The 20,976-nt window shown below is 41.7% G+C and overlaps 1 protein-coding gene and 1 long non-coding RNA gene across 7 annotated transcripts in view; one reads left to right on the forward strand and one right to left on the reverse strand.

Annotated features, from left to right (window-relative positions):
* Positions 1–20,614, reverse strand: part of LOC115135244 (alpha-2,8-sialyltransferase 8F-like) — a 38,970-nt gene extending 18,356 nt beyond the window's left edge. The window contains exons 1-3 of one of the 6 annotated variants that reach the window (XM_029669726.2): positions 20,576–20,614; positions 1,776–1,862; positions 242–322 (exon numbers count right to left, since the gene is read on the reverse strand). In XM_029669726.2, the coding sequence (XP_029525586.1) occupies positions 242–322; positions 1,776–1,840 (146 nt within the window). In that variant the 5' untranslated portion in view covers positions 1,841–1,862; positions 20,576–20,614. The other 5 variants (XM_029669725.2, XM_029669729.2, XM_029669724.2 and 2 more) reach the window with 5 other exon arrangements.
* On the forward strand, positions 5,715–18,109 carry LOC135573686 (uncharacterized). Its single transcript, XR_010464853.1, has 2 exons — positions 5,715–15,285; positions 16,292–18,109. It is a non-coding gene; the product is annotated as an uncharacterized LOC135573686 (long non-coding RNA).
* Positions 20,615–20,976: the final 362 nt, after the last annotated feature.

The raw sequence follows: 20,976 nt of genomic DNA on the forward strand, positions 1-20,976 counted from the left end.
AATCTGACTTGGTGAATAGATTCACAACGAGTGTAGCTTTAATTCAGTATATTGTATGTCAATTTTAATTAAAGTTTGAGTTTTATCAAAAACTATACGTGGCGCACTTGAAATTACCGCTGATTTGATCCCCAAAGCGGAACAGCTTCTCTAACAAGTTAAACTGTGGACCAGTAGTGTATATCAGACAGAGATAATGTTCCTCTTTGAGTGTGTGGTGTGTGTTTGTGTGTTAACTTACGCCTTGGCTGAAGTGAGAGTGAGGAACTTGAGTCTCAGTCTGTTACAGAGAAAAGCTGCATAGTGGTCAAACCCACCACTCCTGACACACACACACACACACACACACACACACACACACACACACACACACACACACACACACACACACACACACACACACACACACACACAGTTCATATGGTATTTCACAAAACACTTCCACAAATAGCCACTGTTGTGTAAATGCCAGTTGAAAAGTACCAGTGGCCTAAAAAAAGTACCAGTTGAAAAGTACCAGTGGCCTACCAAAAGTACCAGTTGAAAAGTACCAGTGGCCTACCAAAAGTACCAGTTGAAAAGTACCAGTGGCCTACCAAAAGTACAAGTGGCCTACCAAACGTACCAATGGCCTACCAAAAGTACCAGTGGCCTACCAAAAGTGCCAGTGGGCTACCAAAAGTACCAGTTGAAAAGTACCAGTGGCCTACCAAAAGTACCAGTTGAAAAGTACCAGTGGCCTACAAAAAGTACCAGTTGAAAAGTACCAGTGGCCTACCAAAAGTACCAGTTGAAAAGTACCAGTGGCCTAGCCTTTGCCCCAAGTCAGAGCAGGTCCACTGAGACCATGGCTTCAGTGACATTAGAACCGGGCCGTGGAGGTGGAAGCACAAAAGCCTGAGCCTTCTTGGTAAAACACCGTGGTAAAGTCCTTACTCAAGAGTGTTTGAAAAAATACCACTTACATCTGAAATTTGCCCCATAGTTCATTTTATTAATCACATAAAATAAAGAAACGTACCTTTTGTGGTAGTATATCCTTACGAGTGTGACAGACAGGAGAGAAGTAGAGCATAACAGAATGAATAGAACCAGATATATACTATAACGCATGGTGCCAACTGCCACAATAACCAGTCAATCACCATCTAGTTCCTCCTCACTCCCAAGTTGGTGTTCTACAGAATGAGGTGCTTAATCCTCGTAGATATAGATTTTCTATAATGAACAAGACATCTGTCGCCTAATACATAGATTTTAAATGTATTTAGCATTTAAGGCACAGACACGACCATAAAGTATAACACTATCAGACCAACAGAAAGAGGGAGAGGAGAGGGGCGGGGATTGTGAGCAATAGAGAGGGAGAAGAGAGAGAGAGTGAAAGAGATAAACAAATGTTCTTTGTGTTTATGAGAACATTCATCAAACATTAACCTGGTCATCTTCATCTTCCTATCTGAAATTCTTGAGTCGGTAATGCCAACAAGCACTCGCAGTCCCGCGTCAGAATTAGACGGGGAATCATCCCTGTTTCTCAAACGTCAAATTTCGAAGGTGTTCCAAATGTCAAATTGCTTAAGATTAAGTTTAGGCATTAACTCTGCATTTTTATGGTTAGGTTTAAGTTTTGGTATTCACAAAGAGGTGCGAGAGAATGAATGACAACTAAAGGACTTGCCAACAGGTACAGAGCAATAGTCAGACGTTACAAGGAGAGCTCTGAGAGAAAGAGATTACCTGTAAAGCTCAGATAGACAGTGATCAAACATTACCTGTACAGTTCTCTCTGGGTGATGTTGGGTCTGTGAGGGCAGTTCTTCAACTGTCTAACGACCATTATTAGAGTCCTGGTGTTGATACTTTAGAGAGGGAGATAGACAGGGAGAGGGGTAGGGGGGAGAGAGAGTGAGGGGGAGAGAGGGAGGAGGAGAAAGTGGAAGAAAATAAGAGAGAGAGAGAGAGAGGTGGGCAAGAGACTGGATCAAATTTTCAGACATCTGTAGAGTTCTCTCTAGCTGATGTTGGGTCTGTGAGGACAGTTCGTCAACTGTCTAACGTCCATTATTACACTTTTTTTTCAATCGATTTGGTGCAATTTTCACAATTAAGTTGTCCATTTTCACAACTCTTAGAACAAAACCCAAAACAGATCATCAAAATGGCAGTTGTTTCAAAACTCTAAGCACATTTTCAAATGACTAAGTACAACACATAAAACTCAGTTTTTCACCCAACTTAAAAATCAATGTTTCATCTAGAAATGCATGTTTCACATTGCAATACATGTTCATATAAAGTAATTGCCTTTCACATTGCAATGCTCACATTACTTGTGTATGATTTTCTCCTCATTTGTTAAAACACATACGATTACTTAATCCGACTGCTCTTATTTGATAATCCATTTGGTAAACCTATAGATTTTTGACTGGTTAGACTACCACAGATTCTGAGGACTACATAATGAAAAAGCATGTTTGTGAAGTAGAAACACATAAAGTATGATATATGTTGTCATGTACTATTATGGCTATTATCATTTTACTTCACTGTAAAACATTTTTGAAATAGTCGTAATATTAATAATACTATTAACTAGATCATAAATGTACTGTATGTAATGCATCCCCTATACAGTAAACATGAATCCAAAATGAAGTTACTGGGGTCTTTTTGATAGGGTGTTTCACACTGCTTTTACTAAAATTGCGTTGGCCAATGCAGCACTGTAATACCGTTATATGCTATTTAGAAGGCCGACGCTTTTATACATTTTCATATGTGACTCCAGTGGAACTCGAACCCACAAATCTGGTGTTGCTAATGCCATGCTTTAGCTATCTGAGCAACACAGGAGCAGTACAATACAATACTGTCAAATACAATACATGAATACAATACTGTCCATTGTGGATCAACTGGACCCATTATAGTGCCTATAAAGCACAGAGGGGGACTGAGGATGCTACCCTGACCTTGCTGAGCATGGTGGCTAGTCACCTTTAACATGAAAACGTTTTATTTATTGATTTTAGTTCAGCTTTCGATACAATGCAAATACACACACTGCTGAAATGACTACTGGACCTGAATGTCAACGGAGGCCTCTTTAACGGCTATCGTCCTCTACGTCTGAGGAGGAGTAAGGATCGGACCAAAGCGCAGCGTGGTAAGTGTTCATGAGGATTTTAGTTAAAGAAGGCACTGAACACTGAATCAAAACAATAAACGATGACGTGAATTTACAAAAACGAAACAGTACCGTGTGGCCCAAACACACACACACGGAAACAAACACCCACAAACCAAAAGTGAAACCTAGGCTACCTAAGTATGATTCTCAATCAGAGACGACTAACGACACCTGCCTCTGATTGAGAACCGTACTAGACCGAACACAAAAACCAACATAGAAAAACAAACATAGACTGCCCACCCCAACTCATGCCCTGACCATACTAAAACAAAGAATAAAATAACAGAACTATGGTCAGTACGTGACAGCCTCGCAGGTTGGATCAAGTACTTTTTAACTGACCTCCCACAAAATGGGGCCCTCTTTGATGAACTGACCCTGAACACAGGCTTCACTGCTGTTGCGACAAGAGTTTTACAGAGAATGCAGACTGTGTTTTGAAAAAAGCAAGCAACTGTTTTTAATCAGGAAATTAAAGGGGTTTGGGGTCAGCCAGGATGTTCTGGAGAGGATATACAGCAGCTTGGTGGAGAGCATCCTCACGTTCAGTATGACAGTCTGGTGTGGTAATCTGAGCATGAGGAGCAAAAGCAAACTGACCAAAACAGTAAACACAGCCGGCAAAGTAATTGGTCAACCAAAGGCACAGTTAAGCAGTCTGTTCCACAAGGAAACCAAAACGAAGGCACTGGCTGCCGTTGGCGACCCCCCACCCCACCCCCACCCTCTACACCCTCAGTTCGAGAGGCTTCCCCCTGGCCAGTGCTTCAGAATGCTCATGGCCAAGAAGAACTGTGACAAGAGATGAAAAGAATCTGCCCACTCCATCAAGCAATGGGGACAACAACACAGGGCATTCACGGGACCTCATGGAACCATGGACCGCACCTGCGGAAACTGGACAACAGGGAGAAGCAGAGGAGATACCTATCATAGACTTCTCCCAGCTGACGCTTGACATACCACCTGCGCCACCTCCAGTGGTAGAAACAACCAGCTGGTATGATTGAGTCGAATCAGCCAACAGTAACACGGAAGCAGCAATGTGAGAGTCAGTAGTGCATGACCTTAAATGGTAATAATAGGAAGCTTCCGTTTAACACACAGGCCTAAGGTTACGTAGGTCTACAGCACCAGTGGGAACTTCCCATGTAAAAAGGTATATAAAGAGAACAGAGATCATAAGACAGTATGATCCTCGTTAACATATGAGACAGACTTCATATGGAGAATCATCACAGGTAAATTTACTTTTGCACTATACTCTTTTTGTTAGACTATACCAATATTAGAGAACTGGATTATTTTGCCTAAGTACTTATTGGATCACTATCTGAATATACTTGGTTGAACTTAGTGACCCCGAGACTGAGTCTATGAAACACAGAGGTCTAAACGCCTCTTGAATACAGACGAAGTGGCAGTCACTCAGTGAGACATCAGGTACAGATGTGATTGGCAATACAAGGAAACAGCAAAGTACCAGTTACAATATATTGAGTCCATACACAGAGTTGTAAGGGTATTAAGATACTGGAATTCGGAATCTAACGTCATAGCTGCGAGAATACCGATTACGGGAAAGGGACCAAGGGGCTGAGCATTTAAGGTAATTTAACTATTTTTGCTATTTAGTCAATATTGTTAGAAGTGTTAACGCATTTAAAGTTTTGCAATATTATCTGGCATAGCTTAAAGCATTAAGGATTGATTGAACAATCTGTATAACCATTGAATCGTAATGATGTGTATAAGACAAAAAACAGAGTGACTTAATAAAAGCTTGAAACTTTGACAACTAGGCCAGATTAACGATCTGGAGAGCAAACGCCTTTGACACTCTCACTGAACAGAAAGTAACCCTGGTTATAGGTTAAAGTGATTGCACTAAAGAATATTTCATTGTGTGGACAATAATATATTTTTAAGAGAGTCAAAACATATACCAATACTAGTTTCCGAGTGACTACTAGCTGACGAGCATAATAACTAATAGGAGTTGTTATTAGGTATTGATATATACATAGGTAAAGATAACTTGAGGGTAAGGAAATATAGGAGGAATCCATAACGCTTAAGAATATTTAAATAGGAGTATATCTATCCAAGGCCTCATACTAGACCGGAAAATAAGGGAGTGACAACGTGAAAGAAGGAACAAACCCAACTCACGCGAAGGGCCATTACGAATACATAGGAAGGTTGATAGGGCCACAAGGCAAGGCCCTTGTTACACCGAAGTAACTAAAATCTTAAAGTACTCTGCCCAGCCAGAGGACGGGGTAGAGGCTTTTGCTGCAGGTATTGGGCAAAAGTCAGCACCGTGACACTTGGCGCCCAACGTGGGGCACCGATAGTAATAATACTCTGAAAACTAAATAAGTTAAGGACCTATATACCCAGAGAAAGAAAACCATGGCAACTACCATAGATACTACAGCAGCTCATGGGTAGAAAATAATGGTACAGAACAGGAAATGGTACGCAGGCAAAAGGCAGGTCTACCCAGCACTAGGCTCGCAATGTGCGTACCAGGAATACACCGGGGCCTCTGACCAAGAGGGAACAGACGGCCCCTCCAATAACATGATTAGGCAAATAGCCCTGAATCCTAAGAATTTCCTGTGAAGACTGATCAACTTCACTAGAAATTGTTGGAACAGGTGGAAATTAATTATAAAATGATTAAGAAACACCAGTCTCTATTCAAAGTGTATAACTACTTTCAAATTGTATTATTTCCTTGGGAAAGTAAAGCTAACATAGTGCGTAAGTGTCACTATGGGCGTTGCATGAGAAAAAAATCCCTGAGAAATTAGAAAGTACTATAGAGTTTATAACTAAATAGGTCATCTAAATCAAATCTCAAGGTAAAGAGCAATGGCGGGTTAGAGTCTACTCTTTGAGGAAAAGTCCCTGAGAAATAAGAAAATATTATAAGAGTTTATAACTAAATAGGACATTTATACAAACCTCAAGGTGAAGAGATGGCAACAGGAGTGAATTATTTTCAACGCCGTCAAGGCAGGCAGACCTCGTAGTAATACGAAATTGGGTTCTAATAAAAAGTCATCCCAGAAAAAGAAGAGGGGCCAGAGGATGTAAGTGTGTATTGTGGCAAAGTGGCCTTCTATGCACAGCCCTGGTACCCCATGGCAATGGCCCTGCTACAAGACGGGACTCCAACGAATCTAGGAGACACTAGGGTAATGTTGAGCGCCAAGATGAAGGTAGAAAAAGAGTGATTTTATAAGCATTCAATTTTATTAGGAAAATAAATATGTTGCAGTTCTTAGGGATAATAAAGTACTGTAGATAATGGATCCCATACTACGCAAACATATATAAAATTATTGATGAGACTGAGTTAAGATTAACCCAGGTTATTGTTAGATAAAATACAGTGGACTCCCGAAAGAGAGATTTCATTAGTACAGAAAACATAGGCTATGTTTAGTAGCGTTTTGGCCTTATCTAATCATTTGAAGGTTTGTCTTTAAATAGTAGAAAGATGACAAGAATATATGGCATCTGTTGTGACCCAGGGTCATTGAGAGTATCGGGTTAATTAAGTTGAACTATCTTATAGGTTACTACATAGAAATGTTGAGTTCTATAAAATTCATTAGTGTAAACAGGGAGACAGTGAGACAGTCAGTCAATATTTGGAAACAGAGACCATATCTGGTACTGACAGTATTAGCTGCGGCAACAGGAAGCGAAAAAGGCCGGTTTTAAACCACAGTCATTAAAGCAGCAGTTAAGAGGAAGTTAAACATAGACATAACTACATTGAAAGAGCTGAGACAGATAGTGACCCATGTGCATATGTATTAGGTCAGTTAGACACGGACACAGGAGTAGGGGAAGGGGACGTTACATGGAAGTAAATAATGCAAAGAGTGGACGCCTCGGGGTAAAATTTCAGGATGGACTTTAAAAAATATATGAAAATAATAAACCACTTAGGGATAAATATGCTACAAGGAGAAGAAAATCTCCTCAGCTTATCGGACGCTAAATAATTATAAGTAAGGGGAGTCATAAATATGAAAAAAAAAATGTTCCAGACCAAATAGAGAGAGTCAGAACACACATAAAATAATTGGAGGAGTATATAAGCCAGGGAAGCAATGCAAAATAGCCAGACACAAAAGAGGCCTTAACCAAGTTGAATACTGCAGGCATGAAACTGAATCTGACAAAATGCCAGATAGGCAGGAAGGAAGTCAGCTTTCTCGGTTTCACAATCAGCGACGGAATAACTGCGAGTGAAGGATACCTAGAAAAAGTGCAGAGAATGGAGAAGCCACAAACAATTAATGAGATGCAGAAATGCCTAGGTAAACTAGGGTATATTAGAAACCACATACCCCAGCTATAGCAGAGTAGCTAAGCATTGCTATAAAGGCATTACTAGACGAAATGACCAACTAGAGCTGTCACATAAGCAATATGGGAAAGAGCCCATCATTTGAACAGACAAAATGACTGAATCATGGATAAAGTTTTTTAAAAAGATGGCAGCTGTAGCCCAGACTAATGAGCCAAGAAACCCCGATCTGACCCTATGGATATTTGTAAAATTAGAAGGGGAGGACATAGATAGGGACGGGTTCATATGGGTGGCCAATGAAGGATCGGAGAGAACAGTGAAGTGCTGCAGTAAACACTTAAAGGGACCAGTGATGAAATATACGTCTGAAGGAGCCAAGATGGCCCTATTACAAATATATACATATAATATATTACAAATATATACATATAATATATTGGAACAAGATAGTATCACTGACTCAGGGTCAACAAATTATAATAAAACACCAGCAGCTAAACAGGCTATGGGCAGACAACCACACAAAGAAAATGCTAGGGGTGACAACCACCACCTGGGACAAATGGAGAAATGTAGTAGGAACCAAGGGAGTACAAGGCAAAGGAAGCATAAAACACCAAAAGAAAAACGCAGGGATATAGTGGTGTTTACGGGTGGAAGCGAGAAGTCAGAAGAAAAAAAAACAGATGGTGCGTTATAGTGAAAAATAAAGCTACAGGAGATACTCTGACCAAACAGAGTCGATCAATAACAGGGACAGCCCAAAAGGCAGAGGTAATGGCAGTGCTGGAGGCACTTTTACACTGTATAGGGTCTAATCTGAAAAGGATAGAAATAGTGACCGACAGTTATTACTGTGCGCAAGCTATGGCCTCAGATAAAAAGATTTGGCAGAATAACGGGTACAGAGGTGCCAAAAATAAGCCAATTCAATATGAGGGTGAGTGGAGGAAAATCCATGAGTTAATGGATGAAATGAACATAGTGGTAAGTCATTAAAAGGCTCATACTGCCGAGTCAGTAAGTGCAGAAGCAGACTTTAACCAACTAGGCAATAAATAGGTAGATGAACTAGTTCAAATGGGAAGAATAGTTCTCTATACACGAGAAACAGACAAACTGAGAGCACTCCATGAGGATTGGGGCCACTTGGGGTCCCGCATATTCATGAAAAGGCTAACAAACGAGGGCATTTTCTATACTAGAGAAGAAGTACAAGAAATATGCAAGAAATGCATCATATGCCAAGAACAAAAGATTAGTAACCTAGGCAGGATAGCAGGTCAACACAACATGGAAGCAAGTGCAACACACCATGGAAGCAAGTGCAACACACCATGGAAGCAAATAGCATTAGATACTATGGGTCCTATGAAGATTGCAACCTCCTTAGGGCACAGGTACGCTATAGTAGCGGTGTGTATGGCTACAGGATACTCAATAGTGCTCACATCAAATTCATCCAATGCGGTGCCAGTGTTGAAAATGCTTAACCTTCTAACCCTTGCTCTAGGTCCTTTCCCATCCATTAGAACCGATAATGGAAGACAGTATAAGAAGAAGAAGGTGGAGGAGTGGTGTGTGGGGTTAGCACACATATACTCCCCCCCTTACACCCCACAGGCCAATGGCTGTGCCGAAAGGACCATAGGGAAATTAAAGACGACCCTAGGGTTATGAAAGGCAGAGAAAGATTGGGGACCTAAGTTGCCACAGGCCTGTGTGGAAATGAACTTAACTCCAACAGACACAGGGCCTAGCCCAAGAGAATTGATGGGACTACCCAACATCAGCACAGTGGTGGAAATAGCTAATGCGCAGTCTCCCCCTCTACCTTGTGTGTTACAGGTGGGAGACTGGATTAGGATTAAGACCAGGAGCTGACACGGGGAATAGAGTAAACCCAACAAAAACAAAAACAAACAAAAAAATACAGAAAAAGACGCCAGGTAATTGCCGTGATCAGTGCAAACACGATCAAAGTAGACGGTGATATAACGGTAGACGTTGCACAACTTAAAAAGGTATGTCCACCAGAGTAGTTCATCCAGAGTGGCTGCACATGTTGACCTGCAGGTCAGGAATACAGGTGAGACGCTCGGATGACGCAGTATGGATAACCACTCATCTAAGACACGAACAACTGGCGAAAGCAGGAGTGGTAGTTCGGGGGGAATACCAGGGCTGTGTGGCACGAAAGCAGGTGAGGTTATATGAACATAGCCCCATGTGAGGTATGCGGAGAACCCACAGGGGAGGTGCAGTATGAAGGCCCGGCCAAGATGAGCATAAGGCAGATAGCCACAGGAAGTGACTGTGGTAAGAGAGGTGGTAGGCAAAGAGTAGGAAGGGTTCTCTGGTGCAAGAGATGTGATAGGGACGTATTTCCAAACTGCATGGTAGGAGTACAGGTAGTGACATCAGGATGGGAGCCGAAGCAGTGCACATGTGTATGGACGCACAGAGGTGTGTTGGTCCAGAAGAACTGTGTGGAGTGCAGACCTCAGAAACTGAGAGGGGGGAATGACCTGTTAAGAGGTAGCCTACTCACTCCAGTGAGAAGGGAGGAAGGCCTATGGCCTGTAGAAGCAGGGCCCTTCAGATTGGCTGGAGGAATAAGTACATACAAAAATTGTGAACAGTGGCTGGAGGAAAGGAAAGGTGACCCAGTCCCAGTGACAGGATATGACACACAACCAGGAGAACCAGAATGTTGGATGATGGTAGAAGGGAAACTTTCCCTATGGAACCCTAAGACTTACCCAAGTCAGATGTTGACAAACAGACGTGACTGGGAACAAGATGATGAATATGAATTAGACAATAACCATGAGAGAAACGACCACCATGGGGTAATGAGAAGATGCTGGTGGGAACATGTAAGCCATGCAAGCCAGTGAGAGAACATAACTGGGGCAGGTTAATGAGGAAAGAGAAGACAATGTGCTGTGTCTCCAAGCTTATGGCCATAGAGGATACAGAACCCGTAAGGGGTGACAAAAGAGAAAGGCACATGGTGAAATTGGGCTGGCAAATATACATTGCCCAGGACCCCAAAACCAAATTGGACTGTGTATACTCGTGCCACATGTTGGTGGACAGGAAAGCAGCTCCTGGAGAGGGAAGGGGTAGAAATGAAGCTGCTCTACCTGATCCACAAGGAAAAATTAGAAGGCTGATTAACCTAATAAAAAGAAAACTAACCTCAAACACACAAGACCCTGGAGAGGGCACATCTAGACAAAGGGACACAGGCCATACTAGGTCCCCCATTTGTAAAAAATAAATAAGAAAGAAAACAAAACTAACTAGAATGTCTCCCTCTGTTTCCACAGGGAAATGAGGCTGGGAGAATATAGAACCAGACATAGGGAATGTAAGGTGGGATGGTGCTGGTGGGTAAGTATCCTTTCCACCATAATATTAGTACCCACCGCCATAATAATAGGACTAAAGGGATAGTGTATGAAAAACAAGAGAGAGAATTAGTACAGGGACTAGAGATACTCCAAGAAAAATGTGCCAACTCTATACCAACCTATAGAGCATTTACAACGAGATGGGGCACACCTGTACAATGCACCATAACAAATGACTCACTGTGTCCAGGACACCCTTCAGTCAAGTTAAAACAGAAATATAATATTACGAAATGGAATCTGACCTGGGATCATAATAACACCATAGTGGTGTTGTGGAAATTAGTGACCAGTAACACACTCCAAGGGTATATAGTAAATATAACTAAAGGACCAGTACTGGTTAATCAGACATGTGAAAATGGACAATATATGAATTCATATAAAGGCGGCCAGTGGAGGGGACAGCTGGGTGATGCAGAGAATATAACAGAGATCAAATGTATCTATGATCAAAGTACGACCAGTTCACCTTGGGAAAGTGTTGAGAGCCACAGTTTAACGACTGCTTTCAACACCTCGGCCTGGCCTAGGAGGATGATAACAACGCGTTGGCCTCGGATGAGCCAAAATAGCATGACCACAAATCATGCATCTGCAAGTGCAGCAATAACAACACCCCGTGAACCAGGCGAAAACAATACTAGCACCCTAGAGCGAGCTAAAAGGGAAGTGGCCCCCCCGACCACACTGGTGCGCGACAAAACAGAAATGAACCTAACACACACAGAGGGCCTAAAACAGGGTATGGATCAAGGGGGCTTAGATATATTATGTCTGAAAGGGAATCGAGTAAGGCGCAGCACGCAGAGGTGAATTACAGGACCAAGTCCTGAAGCTAAATGGTTGAATGATATAGTGTTATACTTACACCCTGGAAATTCCTCCTCATGGGATAATAGAATACTGGGAGGAAGCAAGGGTATTATTTTACCGTATGCAAAAAATAGAACCTATAAGTATCCAGGATTTACTAGTGGCCTATTAGATAGATTCCACCGGATGGAATATGGAGTGTGGGGACATGACATTCCCCTGGAGAATTGGAGCAGGAAGACATACATGGGGAAGTCCTATCTGGAACCACATGGCTATGCGAGGATTGTTATGAACCTCATGAGGCGTATCTGATAGAAAGAATAGGTGAGGAGGAGTATTTGGCGCAGTTACATCCTGGGGATTCGGGGTTAACATGAAAGCCACAGCAGGAAGGCGTAGAGTGGCAATAGGAAGGAAAGAAAATACAATAGTAGACTTCAAAGATAGTAACAAATGCCCATGTCGGCCAGCGAATTGGAAATATGGATCACCACCTCTGGTGATGAAAAATGTAAGGACAACAATGGAAAGAGGCCTCCCGGGTGGCGCAGTGGTTAAGGTCGCTGTACTGCAGTGCCAGCTGTACCATCAGAGACTCTGGGTTCGCGCCCAGGCTCTGTCGTAACCGGCCGCGACCGGGAGGTCCATGGGGCGACGCACAATTGGCCCTAGCGTCGTCCGGGTTAGGGAGGGCTTGGTCGGTAGGGATGTCCTTGTCTCATTGCGCACCAGCGACTCCTGTGGCAGGCCGGGCGCAGTGCGGGCTAACCAAGGTTGCCAGGTGCAAGGTGTTTCCTCCGACACATTGGTGCGGCTGGCTTCCGGGTTGGATGTGCGCTGTGTTAAGAAGCAGTGCGGCTAGGTTGGGTTGTGTATCGGAGGACACATGACTTTCAACCTTCGTCTCTCCCAAGCCCGTACGGGTTGTAGCGATGAGACAAGGTAGTAGCTACTACAACAATTGGACACCACGAAATTGGGGGTAAAAATGTAAAACAATAAATAAATTTAAAAAACAATGGAAAGAGACACAAGGAGGGAGCCCCAAGTTATGTTAGGGGACTTGGAGAATTTTTGGACCAAAGAGGACTTAGAAGTCCTGGAGAAAAAAACATCAGTGCTATGAGGCGAGATAAGGACGGGGCAGAGTGGCACGAGAGCACCGTCAGGAGATTTGGCCTTAAGTGGAAGATGTTGGATTGCAACATAGGGGCTTGCATGATGGGGAGAAATGATGTTAGGAGATATCTATAGGCCAAGAGCTAGTAAACATGGAGTGAGGAGGAGATTAACTGAGGAAGAGGTACGGGCCCAGAAAAAGGTAGAGGGGCAAGGAAAATAACCGGTTTTCCTTATAGAAGAAAGCAAGGAAGAACATGGAGAGGGACCAGGTTTGAAGATAAGGAGACTAAGAAGGTATACCCCAAGGCACAGACAGGATAATCAGATATCGAGGAAAGAAAAGGAGGAAAGACAGAAAGAGAGAGGTAGGCAGTTAGTGAAAGGATGGTTTGGGCGTGGCTCAAAAGAGAATGGCCCTAGCGGGCTGCTAGACGCAGGAGTTAGGAGGCAGACGGCACAGGGGCCAGCCTGGCGATCTATCTGGGCACTAAAGGCAACAGAGGAAAGACAATGTAAAACCATACAAGGAGATGGATCAGGTCATAAGGGCGAGGGACCTAACTGGTCCAAAATTGCAGATCTTACTAGTTCAGTAGTGAGGTGTGAGGCAGCAGCAGGAGATCTGAGAAGGGAGCTGAAATACATTGGGGATGAACTTATAGGTATGGAAGAAGTAGGAAGGGCAAGAAGAAGGCCAAGAAAGGCAGGCGACAATAACATAATGGTCTAACCAATCTTCCCTGAATTATAGGAATCAGAAAGCTTCAGAGGAAGAACAGATGTATGAGGAAGCAAAGATCCTAGGAGAATGGCGTATGGCTAGGATGGAGACATTCATTGAACATTGGCAAATAATGGATAGGCCTGACCTGAATGACTGTTGCGAGGGGCATATGTTGTGTTGGGAAAATACCAGGGAACTAGACATATGTGGAGGGTGTGCATTTAGTGTAAAGGGGACTCCACATGGAAGGCGAGGGAAAGATTTGGAGAGTGTGTGTTTAGGTTGCTTAGAGGAAGCCAGAGATTGGCCAAAAATGAGGGTAATGGTAAAAAGAGGGATGGCTTGGGAAATGACCCAGGACAGAGAAGAGGCAAAGTTGAGGGTTGTGTATAATGGTAAAGAAATAGAATGGGGCAGGCAAACGGGAAGATAGAGTTATCAGGGCTAAACAATGAAATATATTACACAGGATGGAGCCAGGACCAGGGGAGGATGGAACCATCGGTGCGAGGGTTGTTCTAGCATAACGAAAGGAAAAATAATTAGAGATACCAGACGTGGGTATAGGTCTTTTACATACGTTTGAAAGGCTTTTGTGGTGCAACAAGTAATAAGTATAAGTACTGTACATATGCAGAAGATGAAACAGAGGACTGGCCCAAAGATGGGTCATATGTAAACCTTCTATTGTACGGCAGAATAACTGCTAGATCCGTAACGGAGGACAGTACCTCAAGAGTAGGTATTGGTTGAAGATGGAAGATGGGCAGGAGGTTAGCTATGGCATGATACAGAGAATAGATGGGCTAATGTTAGGGGTATGCTATGATGGGGGAATAATGAGGCGAGGAACTAAGAAAAAGGAGTGTTCAGATGCTGGAGAGGGTGTGACAAGAGACAAAAATAATCTGCCCACTCCATCAAGCAATGGGGACTACAACACAGGGCATTCACGGGACCTCATGGAACCATGGACCGCACCTGCGGAAACTGGACAACAGGGAGAAGCAGAGGAGATACCTATTATAGACTTCTCCCAGCTGACGCTTGACATACCACCTACGCCACCTCCAGTGGTAGAAACAACCAGCTGGTATGATTGAGTCGAATCAGCCAACAGTAACACGGAAGCAGCAATGTGAGAGTCAGTAGTTTAACACACAGGCCTAAGGTTATGTAGGTCTACAGCACCAGTGGGAACTTCCCCTGTAAAAAGGTATATAAAGAGAACAGAGATCATAAGACAGTATGATCCTCGTTAACATATGAGACAGACTTCATATGGAGAATCATCACAGGTAAATTTACTTTTGCACTATACTCTTTTTGTTAGACTATACCAATATTAGAGAACTGGATTATTTTGCCTAAGTACTTATTGGATCACTATCTGAATATACTTGGTTGAACTTAGTGACCCCGAGACTGAGTCTATGAAACACAGAGGTCTAAACGCCTCTTGAATACAGACGAAGTGGCAGTCACTCAGTGAGACATCAGGTACAGATGTGATTGGCAATACAAGGAAACAGCAAAGTACCAGTTACAATATATTGAGTCCATACACAGAGTTGTAAGGGTATTAAGATACTGGAATTCGGAATCTAACGTCATAGCTGCGAGAATACCGATTACGGGAAAGGGACCAAGGGGCTGAGCATTTAAGGTAATTTAACTATTTTTGCTATTTAGTCAATATTGTTAGAAGTGTTAACGCATTTAAAGTTTTGCAATATTATCTGGCATAGCTTAAAGCATTAAGGATTGATTGAGCATTAATGTTGTATTTAGAAACTGTATAACCATTGAATTGTAATGATGTGTATAAGACAAAAAACAGAGTGACTTAATAAAAGCTTGAAACTTTGACAACTAGGCCAGATTAACGATCTGGAGAGCAAATGCCTTGGACACTCTCACTGAACAGAAAGTGACCCTGGTTATAGGTTAAAGTGATTGCACTAAAGAATATTTCATTGTGTGGACAATAATATATTTTTAAGAGAGTCAAAACATATACCAATACTAGTTTCTGAGTGACTACTAGCTGACGAGCATAATAACTAATAGGAGTTGTTATTAGGTATTGATATATACATAGGTAAAGATAACTTGAGGGTAAGGAAATATAGGAATCCATAACGCTTAAGAATATTTAAATAGGAGTATATCTATCCAAGGCCTCATACTAGACCGGAAAATAAGGGAGTGACAACGTGAAAGAAGGAACAAACCCAACTCACGCGAAGTGCCATTACGAATACATAGGAAGGTTGATAGGGCCACACGGCAAGGCCCTTGTTACACCGAAGTAACTAAAATCTTAAATTACTCTGCCCAGCCAGAAGACGGGGTAGAGGCTTTTGCTGCAGGTATTGGGCAAAAGTCAGCACCGTGACAGAACATTAATTAGTTCCCTGTGCTGTTGGACTACTAAATCCAACGGAAATTGCATCAGTACATGTACTTATCTATCCAGTGCAGTTGGGTCAGTGGTCGTTTGTGAGTGAATGTATTCATGTCCTCTATGTTGTTAGTGTATGCAACATGATGGACTGACTGGTTTAAATGTGTCTGATGTGAGAATGTATGTGATTATTTTAATGGAAGGTGATGCCAAAGAAAAATGTCTATCCTGGATGGACAATAAAGTTTGATTCTATTCTATGCAGGTGGAAGGTGTGATTTTCATCCCTATGAGCGTGCCACCCTCCTCCAGGCCATGGATGAGGCATGCAATGACATCATTTCTGTCACGTTCTGACCTTAATTTCCTTTGTTTTGTATTTATTTAGTATGGTCAGGGCGTGAGTTGGGTGGGTTGTCTATGTTTGTTTTTCTAGGTTTTGGGAATTTCTATGTTTCGGCCTAGTATGGTTCTCAATCAGAGGCAGGTGTCATTAGTTGTCTCTGATTGAGAATCATACTTAGGTAGCCTGGGTTTCACTGTGTGTTTGTGGGTGATTGTTTCCGTGTCTGTTCGCCACACGGTACTGTTTCGGTTTTGTTCACGTTTATTGTTTTGTATTCATTGAGTGTTCAGTTCATGTTTTTAAATAAACAACCATGGACACTTACCACGCCGCATATTGGTCCTCTGATCCGTTTCGCCTCTTCGGAAGAAGAGGAGGAAAACCATTACAATTTCTGACCTGCTGTATGCAAGGCTTGGATTCACCACGCTAAAAGTTTGTTTTTTCCACAGATGCATGAACAATGAGGACATTGAGGACATTGCTGCACTGATGATGAGAACCTATGGGCAAAAATGCTCAAGACAGGCTTGATGCAACTAGTGCCCGCTAAACGTTATGTTCGTTTCATTTGATTACAGTACACCTATGTTGTAATTATATCTGAAGAATATATTTTTGGTTCAATGGTTTTGAAAGATGTCTTAAATTATCACACCTGTTAAGGTTTTCTTCCGGTGAATGTGAGGAGGACCAAAATGCAGCGTGGTTATTTCGCTACATCTTTAATAAAAGATAAACACGAACAGAACAAAACAATAAACGTGAAAATCCTAAACAGCCTATTCTGGTGCAAACAAACACAGACAGGAACAATCACCCACGAAACACTCAAAGAATATGGCTGCCTAAATATGGTTCCCAATCAGAGACAACGATAAACACCTGCCTCTGATTGAGAACCACTCCAGGCAACCATCGACTTTTCTAGACAACCCCACTAACCACAATCCCATTACCTACAAAAAAAAACCTAGACAAAACACACCACATAAATAACCCATGTCACACCCTGGCCTGACCAAAATACTAAGACCAGGGCGTGACAACACCTTTATTTGCGCATGGGATGGAATTTTACATTTTTGATGGGTGATATTTAATGGGTAGTGCAAGTGTATAGCCTAATGTGAAAACAGGGTAATGTACTGTCATTTATGGTACTATTGCATACTACATTCAGATTATAATTTTGAAACTGCTGTCTTGCATTTATTTTGCTATTGGATTAATTGGTTGTTAAAACAACTAAATTAAGATATCATTATGTTGTGTTTTGGTGAGTTGTCATGGTATTGCACAATAAACGTATATTTTGAATCAATGGATGTGTGGTGAAAGATGTCTCCAAACAAAACGAATGTACAATAAAAAAGTTTTCAATATAAGACTATGTAACAAGTGTTACCAGTTTGGAGTGTTGTACTAAGAGTTTAGAAAACTTACCACATACTTGTGAAAATAGCACCAAAGCAATAAAGAAAACTGTAAAGTCCTGGTGTTGATGCTAAGAAGCGAAGAGAGAGAGGAGGGGGAGAGAACTACTTGCACTTTGTTACAACACTGTACATAGCCAGTAATAAAACATTTGAAATGTCTATATTCTTTTAAAACATATGCGAATGTAACGTCCACTAATGTTTCCCTTGTTTATTTCCCATTTATTTATTATCTATTCCATTTGTTTGGCATTGTAAACATGTGTTTTCCATACCAATAAATCTTCACAGCTTCACAGCTACTACTACCATCACTACTACTATTAAACTACTACTAGACTACTATCACACCACTATCACACTACTATCACACTCCTACAACACTACTACTACTATCACACTACTACTACACTACTATCACACAACTACTACTACCACCACATTATAACACTAATATCACATCACTACTACACCACTACTACACTACTACTACACTACTATCATACCACTACTACCACCACTGCTATCAAACTACTACTACTACTACTACTACTACACTACCATCACACCACTACTACTACTACTACTACTATTACTATCACACTTCTACTACTACTACACTACTATCACACCACTACTACCACCACTACTAACACACTAGTACTACTACTACATTACTATCACACCACTACTACCACCACTACTATCACACTTCTACTACTACTACACTACTATCACACTACTACTACTACTACTACTACTACCACCACATTATAACACTAATATCACACTACTACACCACCACTACACTACTACTACACTACCACTGCACTACTATCAAACTACTACTACTACTACTACTAGTAGTACACAAATACTAGTCAATACTAGTATACTGTCACACTACTAATACACAACTATAACAGTACTACTACACAACTACTACACTGATATCACACAACTACTACTACTATCACACTACTACTACTACTACAACACTACTCTCACACAACTACTACTACTACTACCACCACATTATAACACTAATATCACATCACTACTATCACACCACTACTACCACCACTACTTTCACACTACTACTACTACTACACTACTATCACACCACTACTACCACCACTACTATCACACCACTATCACACCACTACTACTACTACTATCACACTACTACTACTACTACTACACTACTATCACACCACTACTACACTACTATCACACTACTACTACACTACTACTACTACTACTACTACTACTACTACTGCTGCTACTACTACACTACTACTACACCACTATCACGCCACTATCACACTACTACTATCACACTACTACTACACTGCTATCACACTACTATTGCTACGATTACACCACTATCACACTACTACTATCACACGACTACTACACTACTACTACACCACTATCACACCACTATCACACTGCTATCACACCACTACTACTACTACTATCACACTACTACTACTACTACACTACTATCACACCACTACTACACTACTATCACACTACTACTACACTACTACTACTACTACTACTACTGCTACTACTACACTATTACTACACCACTATCACGCCACTATCACACTACTACTATCACACTACTACTACACTGCTATTCCACCACTACTACTACACTACTATCACACCACTATCACACAACTACTACACTACTATCACACTACTACTACTACTACTACTACTACTACTACTACTACTATCACACTACTACTACACTACTATCACACCACTATCACACCACTACTACACTACTATCACACTACTACTACTACTACTACTACTACTACTACTACTACTGCTACTACAATACTACTACTACACCACTATCACACCCCTATCACACTACTATCACACTACTACTACACCACTATCACACTACTACTATCACACGACTACGACACTACTACTACACTGCTATCACACTACTACTGTTACGATTACACCACTATCACACTACTACTATCACACTACTACTACACTACTACTACACTGCTATCACACTACTATTGCTACGATTACACCACTATCACACTACTACTATCACACTACAACTACACTACTACTACACTGCTATGACACTACTACTACTGCTGCTACTACTACACTACTACTACACCACTATCACAACACTATCACACTACTACTCTCACACTACTACTACACTGCTATCACACCACTACTACTACTGCTGCTACTACTACACTACTACTAAACCACTATCACACCACTATCACACTACTACTCTCACACTACTACAACACTACTCTCACACAACTACTACTACTACTACCACCACATTATAACACTAATATCACATCACTACTACACCACTACTAAACTACTACTACAATACTATCATACCACTACTACCACCGCTACTAACACACTACTACTACTACTACTACTACACTAGTATCACACTACTACTACACTGCTATCATGCTACTACTACACTAGTACTATGCTACAATCACACTACTATTAAACTACTACTACACTACTACTATTACTACTATCACACTACTGCTAGTACAGTACTATCACATTACTACTACACAAATACTAGTACAAATACCACACTACTACTACCCTACGACACTACTTCTACACTACTATCACAGTACTACTGCTAGAAACACACACACAAACAAATACTACATAACTATTACACTACTACACACATACAGATATAGATGGCACACACAAATACTCTCACACTCTCTATTTTCCTCACAGAGAAGTTGAGATGTTGCTCCTGACATGTCTGACACACAAACTCAGACCGAACTATACAAATACCTCTCTCTCTCTCTCTCTCTCTCTCTCTCTCTCTCTCTCTCTCTCTCTCTGCCTCCCTCCCTCTCAGAGATGCTGCTTCTGAACTGAAGTGGCGGGGTGAGTTGGGGACAGACAATAGCAAGATCAAAAGGTTTTCATGACATTGAAAGCAGACTGACACACACACACAGACCAAACTATTACAAACCCTACAGTCACACACTCTCCCTCTAGCCATCTTTTTCTCCCTCCCTCGCTCGCTCTCTCGCTCTCTCTCTCCTTCTCTTTCTCTCTGGCTATTTACATCTCTCGCTATTTCTCCCTCCCTCTCTCTCTCTC

This window comes from Oncorhynchus nerka, linkage group LG10 (assembly GCF_034236695.1).
Source record: "Oncorhynchus nerka isolate Pitt River linkage group LG10, Oner_Uvic_2.0, whole genome shotgun sequence".
NCBI lineage: Eukaryota > Metazoa > Chordata > Actinopteri > Salmoniformes > Salmonidae > Oncorhynchus > Oncorhynchus nerka.